This window comes from Molossus molossus, unplaced genomic scaffold (assembly GCF_014108415.1).
Source record: "Molossus molossus isolate mMolMol1 unplaced genomic scaffold, mMolMol1.p scaffold_m16_p_4, whole genome shotgun sequence".
NCBI classification, from domain to species: Eukaryota; Metazoa; Chordata; class Mammalia; order Chiroptera; family Molossidae; genus Molossus; species Molossus molossus.
This window is the reverse complement of record NW_023425377.1, coordinates 62499939-62516075: the sequence shown is the minus strand read 5'-3', so window position 1 is coordinate 62516075 and position 16137 is coordinate 62499939. Positions and strand designations below refer to the sequence as shown.

The window sequence follows — 16137 nt, the reverse complement described above, 5'->3', positions numbered from 1 at the left end:
AGTAAAACTTTAAAAACTATTAGAAAAAAAATAAACCAACAATAAAATGTTTACCTCTTAGGTATAAACTATTGAACATACATTCTTCTTTTTAAGATCATACATGTTTAACATCCCACATACAGAACATTAGTTTCTACCATGATTTTTGAATAGCCTGTTGAGTCAGGAGACCTGAGTTCTAATTATGGTTTGGTCCCTGTGTGTCCTTAAGCCAGTTATTTGACCTCGCTGAGCCTTAGGTGAAGGAACTACAATGATCTTCAAGAACTTTTTGTCTCTGTTTGAATGCGACCATATCATTGCTTTTTCCTTTTTCCTTACTAGGGTGGACTTCTACCTTCTTGCCCATCATGTACGGCAGGGTTGTGGCATTCCTACACATTATGTGTGTGTGCTCAACACTGCAAATCTGAGCCCTGATCATATGCAGAGGTGAGCTGACCAGCAACTCTCTTTCTCACTCTGACCAGCTAGCTAAGGTAGTCACTGCCCACCTCCAGGAATATTTACCCCTTGAGTTTCTTTTTTTTTTTTTTATCCTCACCTGAGGACATTTTTTCATTTTTGTTCAGATAGAGTGGGAGGGAGAGAGAGAGAGAGAGAAACATCGATGTGAAAGGGACACATCAAGTGGCTGCCACCTGCATGACCCAACCAGGGCCGGGGACAAATTACAACCAAGGAATGTGCCCTTAGCGGAAACCGAACCCGGGTCTCTCCAGACTGCAGGTCGACGCTCCAACTGCTGAGCCAAACTGGCCAGGGCACCCCTTGAGTTTCTTTATGTCTTTCATGATAATACTTTTTTTAAAAACATTTTTTCTTTATTGATTTTAGACAGGAAGGGAGAAGGAGAGAGAATTAGAAACATCGATGAGAGAGAACATCGGCTGGGCAATAATAATGCTGTCTCTTTGAGGAGTGATTGGTAATTCTGTACATTAAATTTACTTGAAGAATTTTAAAAAATACTGATGCCGCCCTGGCCGGTTTGGCTCAGCGGTTAGAGCGTCGGCCTGCGGTCCCAAGAGAGACCCTGGTTCGGTTCCCGCTAAGGGCATGTACCTCGGTTGCAGTTTGTCCCCGGCCCTGGTTGGTCGTGTGGGTGGCAGCCACTCGATATGTCCCTATCATGTCGATGTTTCTCTCTCTCTCTCTCTCTCCCTCTCTCTCCCTCCCGCTCTACCTGAACAAAAAATGTCCTCGGGTGAGGATAAAAAAATAAATAAATAAATAAATAAATAAATAAATAAATAAATAAATAAATAAATAATAATAATAAATAAATAAATAAATAAAAATAAAAAAAATACTGATGCCCAGGCTTCACGCCAAAGCATTCTGTGAGGCATTTATATTTTTAGAAACTGTTCTTGATTATTATGAGATGCAGTCTAAGTTGATATCCAAAGCCCTTAAACTCAGAAAATACTTTGCTGGGGTACTTAACCTTCTGCAGCCTGTTCTTAAGGCAAAAAAAGTCTTGTTTTCCTTGTAGGGGCACCTAAAGTGAGGGAATTTACCCAACTCATCTTGACTTGCAAGTGGTGGAAATAGAAACAATTCTACTTAAAATAATGATTCCAGTCCTGGCTGGGTATCTCACTCAGTTTGCATGTCCTCCTGATACACCAAGGTTGCGGGTTCAATTCCCCCATTCAGGGCACATACAAGAATCAACCAATGAGTGCATAAATAAGTAGAACAGATCACTGTTTCTTTTTCTCTCTCCCTCCCTCCCCCTATCTCCCTCTCCCTCCTCCTATCTCCCTCCCCCTCCCCCTCTCTTTCTAAAATCAAATCAAATAAAAAACTTCAGCCCAGCTGGTGTAGCTCAGTGGTTGAGCACCAAGAGGCCTCCAGTTCAATTCCCAGTCAGGGCACATGCCCAGGTTGTGGGCTCATTCCCTAGTGGGGGGCATGCAGGAGGTGGCCAGTCGATGTTATCTCTCATCAATGTTTCTATCTCTCTCTTCCTCTCTCTCTAAAATCAATAAAGAAAAAAAAATTTTTTTAAGTTCAGTTTAAAAAAGTTATCCCCAAAAATTGTCATATAAAAAAAATTTTTTTTAAAAAGATGCATCATATATTCCTTAGTCCCCCGGTTTGCTGGAAAATATGCACCCATAAGTACATAATCATGTCCTAGAATGAAGGTGGAAAGTAATAAGGATAATATTTTCTTCTTGGCCTGCAGGTTGACTTTCAAACTGTGCCACATGTACTGGAATTGGCCTGGTACCATCAGAGTTCCAGCTCCTTGCAAGTATGCCCACAAGCTAGCTTTCCTGTCAGGACAAATCTTGCATCATGAACCAGCCATTCAGCTATGCGAGAACCTGTTCTTCTTGTGACTGGAAAACCAGGATATGGGCTGATTAGAGGAATTACACTTCTGAATGTAGCTGTGACTCATGCAGGATCAAGAGATTGAGGGATTTTTGTGTTGCTAGTTTTCCCTTTTGCCAACCCAGTAGAATAAGATACATTTTTTCCCTATTTTTTCTACTTTAAAGCTGGTATTACCAAAAGGCAAGTTCCATTCTAAGTATCAGCTGGAAATTGCCATTTTGCCTTTGCAGAGCAAATGGGGGTGATATTGCTACAGTGTAGTTGGAGTGGGTGCATATGGGGAACCTTTAAGAGCCTGCAAAGTCAATAGGAGCCATAGAAACCTGCAGAAGCAGCAATTAAACCTGGAAGCTCTGCTTACTAAGCAGTTCTCATTTCTGGCACCAGAAGTGATAATGGCCCTGGCCGGTTTGGCTCAGCAGTTGGAGTGTTGGCTTGCAGTCCCGAGGGACCCGGGTTTGGTTCCCGCTAAGGGCATGTACCTCGGTTGCAGTTTGTCCCCAGCCCTGATTGGGTCATGCGGGTGGCAGCCACTCGATGTGTCCCTTTCACATCGATGGTTCTCTCTCTTTCTTTCTCTCCCTCCCACTCTATCTGAACAAAAAAATGGAAAATGTCCTCGGGTGAGGATAAAAAATAAATAAAAAAGAAAAAGAAGTGATAATGAAGTCACCACAAGTTTCTTAAAGTAGAGAATTACTTTATTTGGGCAACTGGGAAAGGTAATAAAAAGGCCAAGGAGGCAGTTTTTTAAGATATTGCTGTTGCTGGCAAGTGTGACCTGCCCTGGGCAGGGATCAAACCTGCAACCCAGGTACGTGCCCTTGACAGAGAATTGAACCCACAACCCTTTGGTCACAGGGCCGACACTCTAACCGCTGAACCAGGGCTTAATTTTGTTTTAAAAGCCAATTTTATTTTGCCTTTTCAAATTTGCATTATTTTTTGGTGTGATGGCAGGAGGGGATGAAGCAGACATTCCCATTTTATATGAGAGTGTGTAAGAAGATAATCTTTACCTTAAAACTCCTCAGAAGAAGAAAACCAACCAAATTGTCAGTTTGTTGCAGAGCCCAGCAGAGGTTGAGAAGCCCTGGTGTTGATGGTCCTCAAGTGTCCTTTAGTGGTTTTTTGTTTGCTTGGTTTTTTGTTTTTTAATATCTTCATTGTTGAAAGTATTACAGATAGCCCTCTTCTCTCCCCCCTTCCTTTGATATCCCCCTAGTATATTCTGGTTTCATTTGGAGTGTGGCTCATAAGGTCAGGTAAAGACCTGGAATTTTAAAACCACTGAATCACACAAATTGGAGCACTGGTCTCTGTCAGTTTTCTGATTCTCTTTGAATCATTTCAATTTGAGTTTCTCTTTGAAAGTTGAATTTCTTAATACTCATTTTCTTTTATATAATAAAAACACACAAATACTTGAATATAATACAAAATTTCTTCACTTTTTATTCCTGGTTTTCTTGTGTTGTTTTTCAGTTTGTTTGTTTGTTTGTTTTTCATCTTTATTGTTGAATGTAGAATGTATTACAGATGTTCCACATTTTTGCCCCATTGACTCCCTCCTCCCCACTCCTGCCCCACTCCCGCCTTTTCCCACACTGTTGTCTGTGTCCATTGGTTATGCATATAAGTTCTTTGGTTTATTTCTTCCCACCCCCCCAACCCCTTTCCCTTTGAGGTTTGTCAGTCTAGCAATCAATTTGTACTTCTTAATCCCCTCACCTTTTTCACCCATTCCCCCAACCCCCCTCCCAACTGGCAACCAACAAAATGTTCTCTGTATCTATGAGAATGTTTCTGTTCTACCTGTTCATTTTGTTTGTAGATTCCATTGTCGATAGATATGTATTCATTGCCATTTTGTTTGTTCATATATTTTATCTTTTTCTTCAAAAAGACCCTTCAACATTTCATATACTAACGGTTTGGTGGTGATGAACTCCTTTAACTTTTTCTTGTCTGGGAAAGTCTTTATATGGCCATCGATTTTAAATGATAGCTTTGCAAGATAGAGTAATCTTGGTTGTAGGTTCTTGCTTTTCATCACTCTGAATATTTCTTGCCACTCCCTTCTGGCCTACAAAGTTTCTTTTGAGAAATCAGTTGACAGCCTTATGGGAACTCCCTTGTAGGTAACTAGCTGCCTTTCTCTTGCTGCGTTTAAGATTCTCTCTTTGTCTTGGACCTTTTGCATTTTGGTGATGATGTGTCTTGGTGTGGGTCTCTTGGGGTTCATCTTGTTTGGGACTCTCTGTGCTTCCTGGACTTGTATGTCAGTTTCCTTCACCAAGTTAGGAAAGTTTTCTGCCATTATTGTTTCAAACAGGTTTTCGATTTCTCGTTCTCGCTCTTCTCCTTCTGGCACCCCCAAGATGCGAATGTTGGCACGCTTGAAGTCGTCCCAGAGGCTCCTTACACTCTCATTTTTTTTGGATTCTTTTTTCTTTTTGCTGTTCTGATTGGGTGTTTTTTTGCTTCTTTATATTCCAGATCGATGGTTTGCTTCTTGGATTTACATACTCTACTATTGAGTCTGTGTAAATTATTCTTTATTTCAATTAATGCCTCCTTCAATTCTAACTGTGCATCCATCATTTCTGACTGGTCCTTTTTTTATGCTCTTGAGGCCCTCACTGAGTTCATTGAGCATCCTTATAAGCAGTATTTTGAACTGAGCATCTGTTAGGTTGCTTATCTCCATTTTGCTTAATTCTTTTCTTGGGGTTTTGTTCCGTTCTTTCATTTGGGACCTGTTTCTTTGTCACCTCATTTTGGCTGCCTCCCTGTGTTTCTTTCAGTGTATTACTTAACGAGAGGTATGGGGCTAGCTCAGACCAGATGCTGCTCGTTTGAAAGAATTTAGGAAAAACCTGAAGCAGGATCCAAGACTGGTCAATCCTATGGTTAAGCAAGTGGCAACAGCTTGGGTGGGCCTGAAAGTTGGGTGGCGTGGGGCGGGGCCTCAGGGAGTCACCAGGGCGGGGCTACCAGTGTGAGCCTGGTTGCTGGAGTCCCAGATTTGGTGGCTGTCTGCCACCCCAGGGAAGGGCTCACCAAAGGAACAAAGGCCTTTGACAGCATGTCTGTCCCAGAGAAAGCCCCCTCTCCAGCCCTCGCTCCAGTGCCAAGCAGCTCAGTTCTTCCCTGTATGTCTCTGGTGCCCCTCGAGCTGCCTCCCCTCCAAGCTTAGAGGGAGAGAATCCGATAAGTTCGTGCGCAGGCCCTTTAAGGAGTTGCCTGGTGCTCCAGCTGCTTCAGCTTCCCTGAGCCTGAGTTCCTGCTGGTTTTTCCAGCCAGAAGTTATGGGGATTCTCTTCCTGGCACTGGGACCCTGAGCGGAGCACCGGGTGTGGAACTCGGACCCCTCACTCCTCAGGAAGGACCTTCCCAGCCGGGGTATCCTCCTGATTTTTATCCGCCACACGTGGGTGTGGGACCAGCCCTACGCGCCTCCGCCCCTCCCACCACTCTGGATGTGGCTGCTGCTTTAATTCCGTAGTTGTAGGACTTCGATTCAGCTTGATTTCAGGCAGTTTTGAATGACAGTTTTTCTGTAGTTTAGTTGTAATTCTGATGTGGTTGTGAGAGGATGCGATACCGCGTTTACCTACGCCGCCATCTTGACCGGAAGTGCCTTATTTTTATTTATAAATTTGAGACAGAGGGAGAGAGAAAAACATTGATTTGTTGTTCACTCATTTATGCATTCATTGGATGACTCCTGTGTGTGTGTCTTGACCTGGATTGAACCCACAACCTTGATATATTGGGACGATGCTCTAACCACCTGATCTATCCAGCCAGGGCAAGGAAGACATTTTCCAAATGACTAGTACCTTATATTGAAAATATTAAAATTTGTGCCTGAAATTTCTCAGTGATTTGGGATTATTGAAGACCCTACTCTCTCTTTGTAGCTCTATATTTGAGTTTCTTAGTAACTTTTTCTGTCTGGACTTTCTTTCTTTAAAAAATGAGGAAAATTAAGAGAATAAAAAGACAAGCCATGGACTGGGTGAAAACATTTGCAAAAGATATTTCTGATCCAAAATATACAAAGAGCTCTTAAAACTTAATAATAAGCCCTGGCTGCCCGGCTGGTGTGGCTCAATGGTTGAGTGTTGACCCATGCACCAAGAGGTCATTGGTTCGATTCCTGATCAGGACACATGCCCAGATTGTGAGCTAAATCCCCAGTGGGGTCATGCAGGAGGTGGCCAATGTTTTCTCTCATCGATGTTTCTATCTCTCTTCCTCTCCCTAAAAATCAATAAAGAAAAAAAATTTTTTTAAGACTCAATAACTGTTTTAAAATAAGAATCCCTGGCTGGTATGGCTCAGTTGGTTGGGTGTTGTACCATAGGAAGCTGCCACTTCGATTCCCAGTCAGGGCACATGCCCAAGTTGCAGGCTTAATCTCTGGTGCAGGGCATGCAGGGTGATGTTTCTCTATCTCTTCCTCTACCTTCCTCTCTCTCTAAAAATTAATTAAAAAAACACAACAACTCACCCTGGCCGGTTTGGCTCAGCGGTTGGAGCATCGGCCTGCGGACCAGAGAGTCCCGGGTTCAGTTTCCGCTAGGGGCATGTACCAAAAAAAAAAAAAAAGAAAGAAAAGAAAAGAAACAAAACAACAACTCAATAATAAGAGTTGGCTGGGTAGCTCAGCTCTGTTGGTTGGAGTGTCATCCCATACACCAAAAGTTTGCAGGTTTGATTCTCAAGGCACATGCCTAGATTGTGGGTTTAATCCCAGTCCAAGTGCATGCGGGAAGCAGCCAGTCAATGTTTCTCTCTCTCTCTCTCTCCCTCTTTCTCTCAAATAAAAAAACATATCCTCTGGTGAGGATTTAAAAAAAAAACACCTCAATAATAAAAAAAAAAAAAAAACCCGATTAAAAACTGGACAAAAGACTTGAACCTACAGGGTTTTTTTTGCCAATTGCGTTCGTTATCTCATACTAAAGAAGATAATACAGGTGGCAAATAAACATATGAAAAGATGCTCAACATCATGTCATTAGAGAATTAACAAATTAAAACGTGGCCTGGCTGGTGTGGCTCAGTGATTGAGTGTCGACCCCTGCACCAAGGTCGCTGGTTCAATTTCCAGTCAGGGCACGTGCCCAGGTTGTGGGCCCAATCCCCAGTGGGGAGCATGCAGGAGGCGGCCATTCTATGTTCTCTCTCATGGTTGTTTCTATCTCTCTCTTCCTCTCACTTCCTCTCTCACTAAAATCAACAAAGAAAAATAAAACAAAATGTGATGCCACTACACACATATTAGAATGGCCAAAACACTGACATTATCAAATGCTGGTGAGGATGTGGAGCAATAGGAACTCCCAGTCATTGCTGGTGGGAATGCAAAATGGTACAGTCACTTTGAAAGACAGTTTGGTAGTTTCTTACAAAACTAAACATACTCCAGCCGTATGATCCAACAATCACACTCCTTGGAATTTTGCTCAAATTACTTGAAAATGGTCCCCACAAAAACGTTCATACGGATGTTTATAGCAGCTTTATAATTACTAAAACTTGGAAGCAACCAAGATGTCCTTCAGTAGGTGAATGGAAAAATGAACTGTAATACATCCAGACAATGAAATATTTAGTGCTAAAAAGAAATGAGCTATCAAGACATGAAAATAATTGCATATTACTAAGTGAAAGAAGCCAATCTGAAAAGACTATGTACTATATTGTTTCAACTATATGACATTCTGGAAAAGGCAAAAACAATGGAGATGGTAAAAAGATTGGGGGTTAGGAAAGAGGGAGGGAGGACTAAGCAGAGCACGGAGGATTTTCAGGGCAAGGAAACTATTCTGTATGATACTGTAAAGGTGGATACATGTCATACATTTGTCCAAACCCATAGATTGTGAAACACTAAGCATGAACCATGATGTAAACTATGGACATTGGATGTTTTTTATATGTCAGTGGAGATTCATCAATTATAACACTGGTAGGGGTTGTTACTAGTGAGGGAGTCTAGCTGTATAAGGGAAATCTCTACTGTCTGCATAGCTTTGCTGTGAACCTAAAACTGCCTTAAGAAATAAAAAGTGTACATATTTTTTAAAATAGGTTTTTTTAGAGAGGAAGGGAGAGAGAGAAAAACTTCTATGCAAGAGCAGAACATTGGTCAGCTGCCTCCCACATGCCCTCTATGAGGAACTGGGTCCACAACCCAGGTCCCAACCAGTAACCGAACCAGCCACCCCTTGTTGCATGGTACATTGCCCAACCAACTGAGCTAAACCACCCAGGTAAAAAGATACATTAAAAAAAATCCTCACCTGAGGATATTCTTACATTTATCTTCAGCTAGAGTGTAAGGGAGGGGTAGAGAGACCAAGAGAAACATCGATATGATAGAGCCACATCGACTTGTTGCCTCCCACACACCCTGACCAGGGCCGGGGACCAAACTGCAACTGAGGTACATGCCCTTGACCGGAACTGAACCTGTGACTCTTTGGTCCAAGGGCTGACACTCCAACCACTGAGCCAAACTGGCCAGGGCAAAAAATACATTTTTTAAATGAGTAAACTAGCAAGACTTCTGGCAACATGGCACACTGAGCTGACCATACTGACAAATGTTGCCAAAATAAAAATTTAAAAAAACATAATTTTTGTTAAGTAGTTGAATTGGAGGGAAATGGAACAAGGAAAAGAAGGGAGGGAAGGAAGGAGGCAGGAAGGAAAATATTGAGGTATAAAAAAGAACAGCTAGCCCTGGCCGGTTTGGCTCAGCGGTTAGAGTGTAGGCCTGTGGTCTGGAGAGACCCAGGTTCAGTTCCCTCTAGGGGCACATACCTCGGTTGCAGTTTGTCCCCGGCCCTGGTTGGGTTGTGTGGGTGGCAGCCACTCGATGTGTCCGTTTCACGTCGATGTTTCTCTCTGTCTCTCTCCCTCCCACTCTATCTGAACAAAATATCGAAAAATGTCCTCGGGTGAGGATTAAAAAAAAAAAAAAAAGAACAGCTAGAATGGTAATGGATGATAACACAGCTCCCACAGTTATGAATAAAATGCAGGAGCACTGAGGTTTTTTTTATTCCAGGGAAGAATAGAAGATGTGGCCTCAGTCCCTATGAGGTTCATGATTGCTGGAGCAAAATATCCTAGGTGAAGAAAGCAGGAGCCTGGAAAGGAGTAGAGTCCTGGGGCAGCAGCAAGGAATTCACAAAAAAAATCCTCTGGCCAGGGCCACATACAGGTGTGTGTAGTCCTATTTTTTTTTTTAATCCTCACCTGAGGACATTTTTCCATTTTTTGTTCAGATAGAGTGGGAGGGAGAGAGAGAAAGAGAGAAACACTGACATGAAAGGGACACATCGAGTGGCTGCCTCCCGCACAACCCAACCAGGGCTGGGGGACAAACCACAGCTGAGGTACATGCCCTTAGCGGGAACCAAACCTGGGTCTCTCCGGACCGCGGGCCAACCCTCCAACCGTTGAACCAAACCGGCCAGGGCTATAGTCCTAATTTTATATTACTGGCAGGTGGAAGAACCACAAGCTGAAAAATTTTCATGAAGATAGGCCCAGACTAGTGAGCACCCTGAGCCCTGTAGAAACAAATGCTGTCAATTGGATTGCAGCACAGAGAGGTATAAATGGGAGCAATGGAAGAGAAGAGAGGAGAGAATGAGATGGTCCAACATTTGTGTAATGTGAGTTCTTGCAAGTAAAGAGAGAGAGTGACACAATGTGGAAGACATAAAGACAATTTTCCAGAATTAGAGACAAATATGAATCTTATACCTAAAGAAACTCATTGAGGATAAAGAAAAGCATATTTACTCCTAGGTCTGCTGGAGTCAAACTATGGAACACCAAAGACAGAGAATCCTAAAAACAACCAGATGTGAGTCCTGTCCAGGTGGCTCAGTTGGTTGGAGTGTTGTCCTCTACAACAGAATGTTGTGAGTTTGATTTCTGGTCTAGGCACATAACCTAGGTTGTGGGTTCGGTCCCAGGTCAGGGCACACGGGGGAGGCAACCAATCGATGTTTCTCTTTCTCTAAAATCAATAAACGTATTCTTGGGTGAATATTAAAAACACAAAACAACCCAATGTGAAAAAGATTGTTTGCAAAGAAAAGTTTTCAATTCACTGTCATCAACTACAACAGTTGCTTAAAACAAACAAACAAAAAATAATGCAATGTCAAGTTGGAATTCTATGTCCAGCTAAATATTCATTCAAAGGCAAGAACATAAGTAATGATGTTTTCTAATGACGATCAGAGCAGAAATTAATGAAATAGAGAATAGAAATAAAATAGAGGAAATTAACATCAAGAGTTGGTTCTTTGGCTCAGCTGATGTGGCTCAGTTGAGCATTGATCCATACACCAAGAGGTCACTGGTTCGATTCCCAGTGAGGGCACATGCCCAGGTTGTAAGCCGAGTCCCCAGTGGGGAGCATGCAGAAGGCAACCAATTTTTTTTTTTTTTTAATTCCTCACCCGAGGATATTTTTCCATTTTTTGTACAGATAGAGTGGGAGGGAGAGAGAGGAAGGGAGAGAGAGAGAGAAACATTGACGTGAAGGGACAAATTGAGTGGCTGCCACCCGCACGACCAACCAGGGCCGGGGACAAACTGCAACCGAAGTACGTGCCCTTAGCGGGAACCGAACCCGGGTCTCTCCGGACCACAGGCCGACGCTCTAACTGCTGAGCCAAACTGGCCAGGGCAGAAGGCAACCAATTGATGTTCTCCCTCATCGATGTTTCTGTCTCTCTCTCTCTCCCCCCTCCCTCTCTCTCTAAAAATAAAGACAAAAAAAATTAAAAAGAATGGATTATAAGGGAATATGATGAATATTTATATATGAACAATTTAGGTATGAGATGAAATGAACAAATCTCTAGAGATAACTTGCTGCTGAACCAAGCATTACTCTTCCCAATTGTCTTTAACTTGTTGAAACCATCAGATGATAACAAATAACTGAGGCTTCTAAAGATATTCTGAGTCTTTTGGAAGACAGAGTGTGTGCTACTGGTCCTCTGACATGATTTTGGGTAAACTAAAATCTTCACATTCCCTCTGATCATCTTAAATTTGTTTTCATGACAAAACACAAAACTAATTTTTCTCCTTGAAAGTATCATAGAGAGTATACTCGCAACTTCTGGTCAAGATGGCGGCGTAGGTAAACGTGGTATCGCATCCTCCTACAACCACATCAAAATTACAACTAAGGAACAACCATTATTCAAAATCACCTGAAATCAAGCTGAATGGAAGTCCTACAATTACGACATTAAAGAAGCAGCCACATCGAGACTGGTAGGAGGGGCGGAGACGCGTGAAGCTGGTCCCACACCCACGTGTGACAGATAAAAATCAAGAGAATACTTCGGCTGGGAAGGTCCTTCCTGAGGAATGAGGGGTCCCCATCCCATACCAGGCGCCCCGCTGAGGGTTCCAGTGCCAGGAAGAGAAGTCCCAATAACTTCTGGCTGGAAAAACCAGCAGGAACTGAGGCTCAAGGAGGCTGAAGTAGCTGGAGCCCTAGGCAGCTCCTCTTAAAGGGCCCGCGCATGGACTTATCGGACTCACTCCCTCTAAGCTCGGAGGGGAGGCAGCTCGAGGGACACCAGAGACATACAGGGAAGAACTGAGCTATTTAGCATTGGAGAGAGGGCTGGAGAGGGGGCATTCTCTGGGACAGAAGTGCTGTCAGAGGACTTTGTTCCTTTGGTGAGCCCTTCCCTGGGGTGGCGGACAGCCAGCAAATCTGGGACTCCAGCAACCTGGCTCACACTGGTTGCCCCGCCCCACCCCACCCCACCCCACCCCACCCCACCCCACCCCACCCAACTTTCAGGCCCACCCAAGCTGTTGCTAGTTGGTTAACAATAGGATTGGCCTGTCTTGGATCCTGCTTCAGGTTTTTCCTAAATTCTTTCAAACAAGCAGCATCTGGTCTCAGCTAGCCCCATACTTTTCATTAAGTAATACATAGAAACAAACACAGGGAGGCAGCCAAAATGAGACAAAGAAACAGGTCCCAAATGAAAGAACAGAACAAAACCCCAGGAAAAGAACTAAGCGAAATGGAGATAAGCAACCTAACATATGCTGAGTTCAAAACACTGCTTATAAGGATGCTCAATGAACTTAGTGAGAACCTCAGTGAACTTAGTGAGGGCCTCAAGAGCATAAAAAAGGACCAGTCAGAAATGAAGGAGGCACTAACTGAAACAAAGAATAATTTACACAGATTCAATAGTAGAGTAGGTAAAGCCAAGAAGCAAACCATCGATTTGGAATATAAGGAAGCAAAAAACACCCAATCAGAACAGCAAAAAGAAAAAAGAATCCAAAAAAATGAGAGTGTAAGGAGCCTCTGGGACAACTTCAAGCGTGCCAACATTCGCATCTTGGGGGTTCCAGAAGGAGAAGAGAGAGAACAAGAAATCAAAAACATATTTGAAACAATAATGGCAGAAGACTTCCCTAACTTGGTGAAGGAAACAGACATACAAGTCCAGGAAGCACAGAGAGTCCCAAACAAGATGAACCCCAAGAGACCCACACCAAGACACATCATCATCAAAATGCAAAAGGTTCGAGTTTTCAGACTTCCGGTCAAGATGGCGGCGTAGGTAAACGCGGTATCTTGTCCTCCCACAACCACATCAAAGTTACAACTAAACTACAGAACAACCATCATTCAAAACTGCCTGAAATCAAGCTGAATCGAAGTCCTACAATTACGGAATTAAAGCAGCAGCCACATCCAGACTGGTAGGAGGGGGCGGAGGCGCGAGGGGTGGAGGCGGCGCGATGGGCTGGTCCCACACCCAAGTGTGGCAGATAAAAATCAGGAGGATACCTCGGTTGGGAAGGTCCTTCCTGAGGAGTGAGGGGTACCCGTCCCACACCAGGTGCCCTGCTCAGGGTTCCAGTGCCAGGAAGAGAATCCCCATAATTTCTGGCTGGAAAAACCAGCGGGAACTGAGGCTCAGGGAAGCTGATGCGGCTGGAGCCCCAGGCAGCTCCTTAAAGGGCCCGCACACGAACTTATTGGACTCTCTCCCTCTAAGCTTGGAGGGGAGGCAGCTCAAGCAGCGCCAGAGACACACAGGGAAGAACTGAGCTGTTTGGCACTGGAGCGAGGGCTGGAGAGGGGGCTTTCTCCAGGACAGACGTGCTGTCAGAGGCCTTTGTTCCTTTGGTGAGCCCTTCCCTGGGGCGGCAGACAGAAGCTATATCTGGGACTCCAGCAACCTGGCTCACACTGGTAGCCCCGCCCTGGTGACTCCCTGAGGCCCCGCCCCACCCAACTTTCAGGCCCACCCAAGCTGTTGCCACTGGCTTAACCATAGGATTGACCAGTCTTGGATCCTGCTTCAGGTTTTTCCTAAATTCTTTCAAACAAGCAGCATCTGGTCTGAGCTAGTCCCATACCTCTCGTTAAGTAATACACTGAAACAAACACAGGGAGGCAGCCAAAATGAGGCGACAAAGAAACAGGTCCCAAATGAAAGAACGGAACAAAACCCCAAGAAAAGAATTAAGCAAAATGGAGATAAGCAACCTAACAGATGCTGAGTTCAAAATACTGCTTATAAGGATGCTCAATGAACTTAGTGAGGGCCTCAAGAGCATAAAAAAGGGCCAGTCAGAAATCATGGATGCACAGTTAGAATTGAAGGAGGCATTAACTGAAATGAAAAATAATTTACACAGCTTCAATAATAGAGAACGTAAATCCAAGGAGCAAACCATCGATTTGGAATATAAGGAAGCAAAAAAACACCCAATCAGAACAGCAAAAAGAAAAAAGAATAAAAAAAAAATGAGGATAGTGTAAGGAGCCTCTGGAACAACTTCAAGCATGCCAACATTCGCATCTTGGGGGTGCCAGAAAGAGAAGAGCAAGAATGCCCTGGCCGGTTTGGCTCAGTGGTTAGAGCATCCACCTGCGGTCCGGAGAGGCCCGGGTTCGGTTCCCGCTAAGGGCATGTACCTCGGTTGCAGTTTGTCCCCGGCCCTGGTTGGTCGTGTGGGTGGCAGCCACTCGATGTGTCCCTTTCACATCGATGTTTCCCTCTCTCTCTTTTCCTCTCTCTCCCTCCCACTCTATCTGTGCAAAAAATGGAAAAATGTCCTCGGGTGAGGATTAAAAAAAAAAAAGAAAGGAAAAGGAGAAGAGCAAGAACAAGAAATCGAAAACCTGTTTGAAGCAATAATGGCAGAAAACTTTCCTAACTTGGTGAAGGAAACTGACATACAAGTCCAGGAAGCACAGAGAATCCCAAACAAGATGAACCCCAAGAGGCCCACACCAAGACACATCATCACCAAAATGCAAAAGGTTCAAGACAAAGAGAGAATCTTAAAAGCAGCAAGAGAAAGGCAGCTAGTTACCTACAAGGGAGTTCCCATAAGGCTGTCAGCTGATTTCTCAAAAGAAACTTTGCAGGCCAGAAGGGAGTGGCAAGAAATATTCAGAGTGATGAAAAGCAAGAACCTACAACCAAGATTACTCTATCCTGCAAAGCTGTCATTTAGAATCAATGGCCATATAAAGACTTTCCCAGACAATAAAAAGTTAAAGGAGTTCATCACCACCAAACCATTATTATATGAAATGTTTAAGGGTCTTCTTGAAGAAAAAGATAAAAAATATGAACAAACAAAATGGCAATGAATACATATCTATCGACAATGGAATCTACAAACAAAATGAACAGGTAGAACAGAAACATTCTCATAGAAACAGAGAACATTTTGTTGGTTGCCAGCTGGGAGGGGGTTGGGGGAATGGGTGAAAAAGGTGAAGGGATTAAGAAGTACGAATGGGTTGGTAGACTGACAAACCTCAAAGAGAAGGGGTTGGGGGGGTGGGAAGAAATAAACCAAAGAACTTATATGCATAACCAATGGACACAGACAACAATGTGGGAAAAGGCGGGAGGGGGGCGGGAGTGGGGAGGAGGGGGTCAGTAGTGGAAAAATGAGGAACATCTGTAATACCTTTAACAATAAAGATATAATTTAAAAATAATAATAATAGTAAAGAAAGTATCATGGAGACCGGGTTCTTTCTTCAGTCCCTCTCAAAATGTCTTAATAGCTGGGGAATGGATCTGCCCCACCCTTCGAATCAAGTTGCCTACCTTGCTGATACAAACCACAAATGTGCTTTAATATTTTTAGTCCCCTTCCCATCCTATACACACAAGGCTGGCGGACTCATTTCTCTGTTTTTGTTTTTGTTTTTTTTCCCCCAAGGCTGGGTTTACTCCCTTTAGCTACAGGAAATCTGTCTGCCTATCGTTTGACAAGCGGCTGTGGTATCTTGCCAGGGGGAAATAGCACTCCTGAAAATGTCAGATTCATGTGCTTCTTTCTCTTAAATATTGCCCAACATCAAACTTAGTGAGCTAGCCTATTCATTCATCCAACAGATATTTATTGAGAATCTGTTATATACAAGATGTTATGATAGGGGATGCAGGGATATGCAGAAATTTTTGGTAATCAAGACAGATTAAAGTTTAATAAGTAGTTTAGGGATAGAAGTGAAATAATTTTAAGGGGAATTGCAAGTACCATAAACTATATAAAATGTTTTAATTCTGTGGATCATGACCCAATAATGGGTCATGAAATATATTTAGTGGGTTTGTTACTACTTTTTATTTATATTTATTTATCTTATCCTCACCCTGGATATGTTTTCTATTGATTTTAGAGAGAGAGAGGAAAGGGTGGGGGGAGAGAGAGATA

The 16137-nt window shown here is 43.3% G+C and overlaps 1 protein-coding gene across 2 annotated transcripts in view; it reads left to right on the top strand.

Moving 5' to 3' along the window:
- Window positions 1–2657, top strand: part of PIWIL2 (piwi like RNA-mediated gene silencing 2) — a 90767-nt gene extending 88110 nt beyond the window's left edge. The window contains exons 21-22 of one of the 2 annotated variants that reach the window (XM_036240466.1): window positions 328–435; window positions 2201–2657. In XM_036240466.1, the coding sequence (XP_036096359.1) occupies window positions 328–435; window positions 2201–2357 (265 nt within the window). In that variant the 3' untranslated portion in view covers window positions 2358–2657. The remainder of the gene's footprint in view (window positions 1–327; window positions 436–2200) is intronic. The other variant, XM_036240467.1, reaches the window with a different exon arrangement.
- The last annotated feature ends 13480 nt before the right edge of the window (window positions 2658–16137 follow it).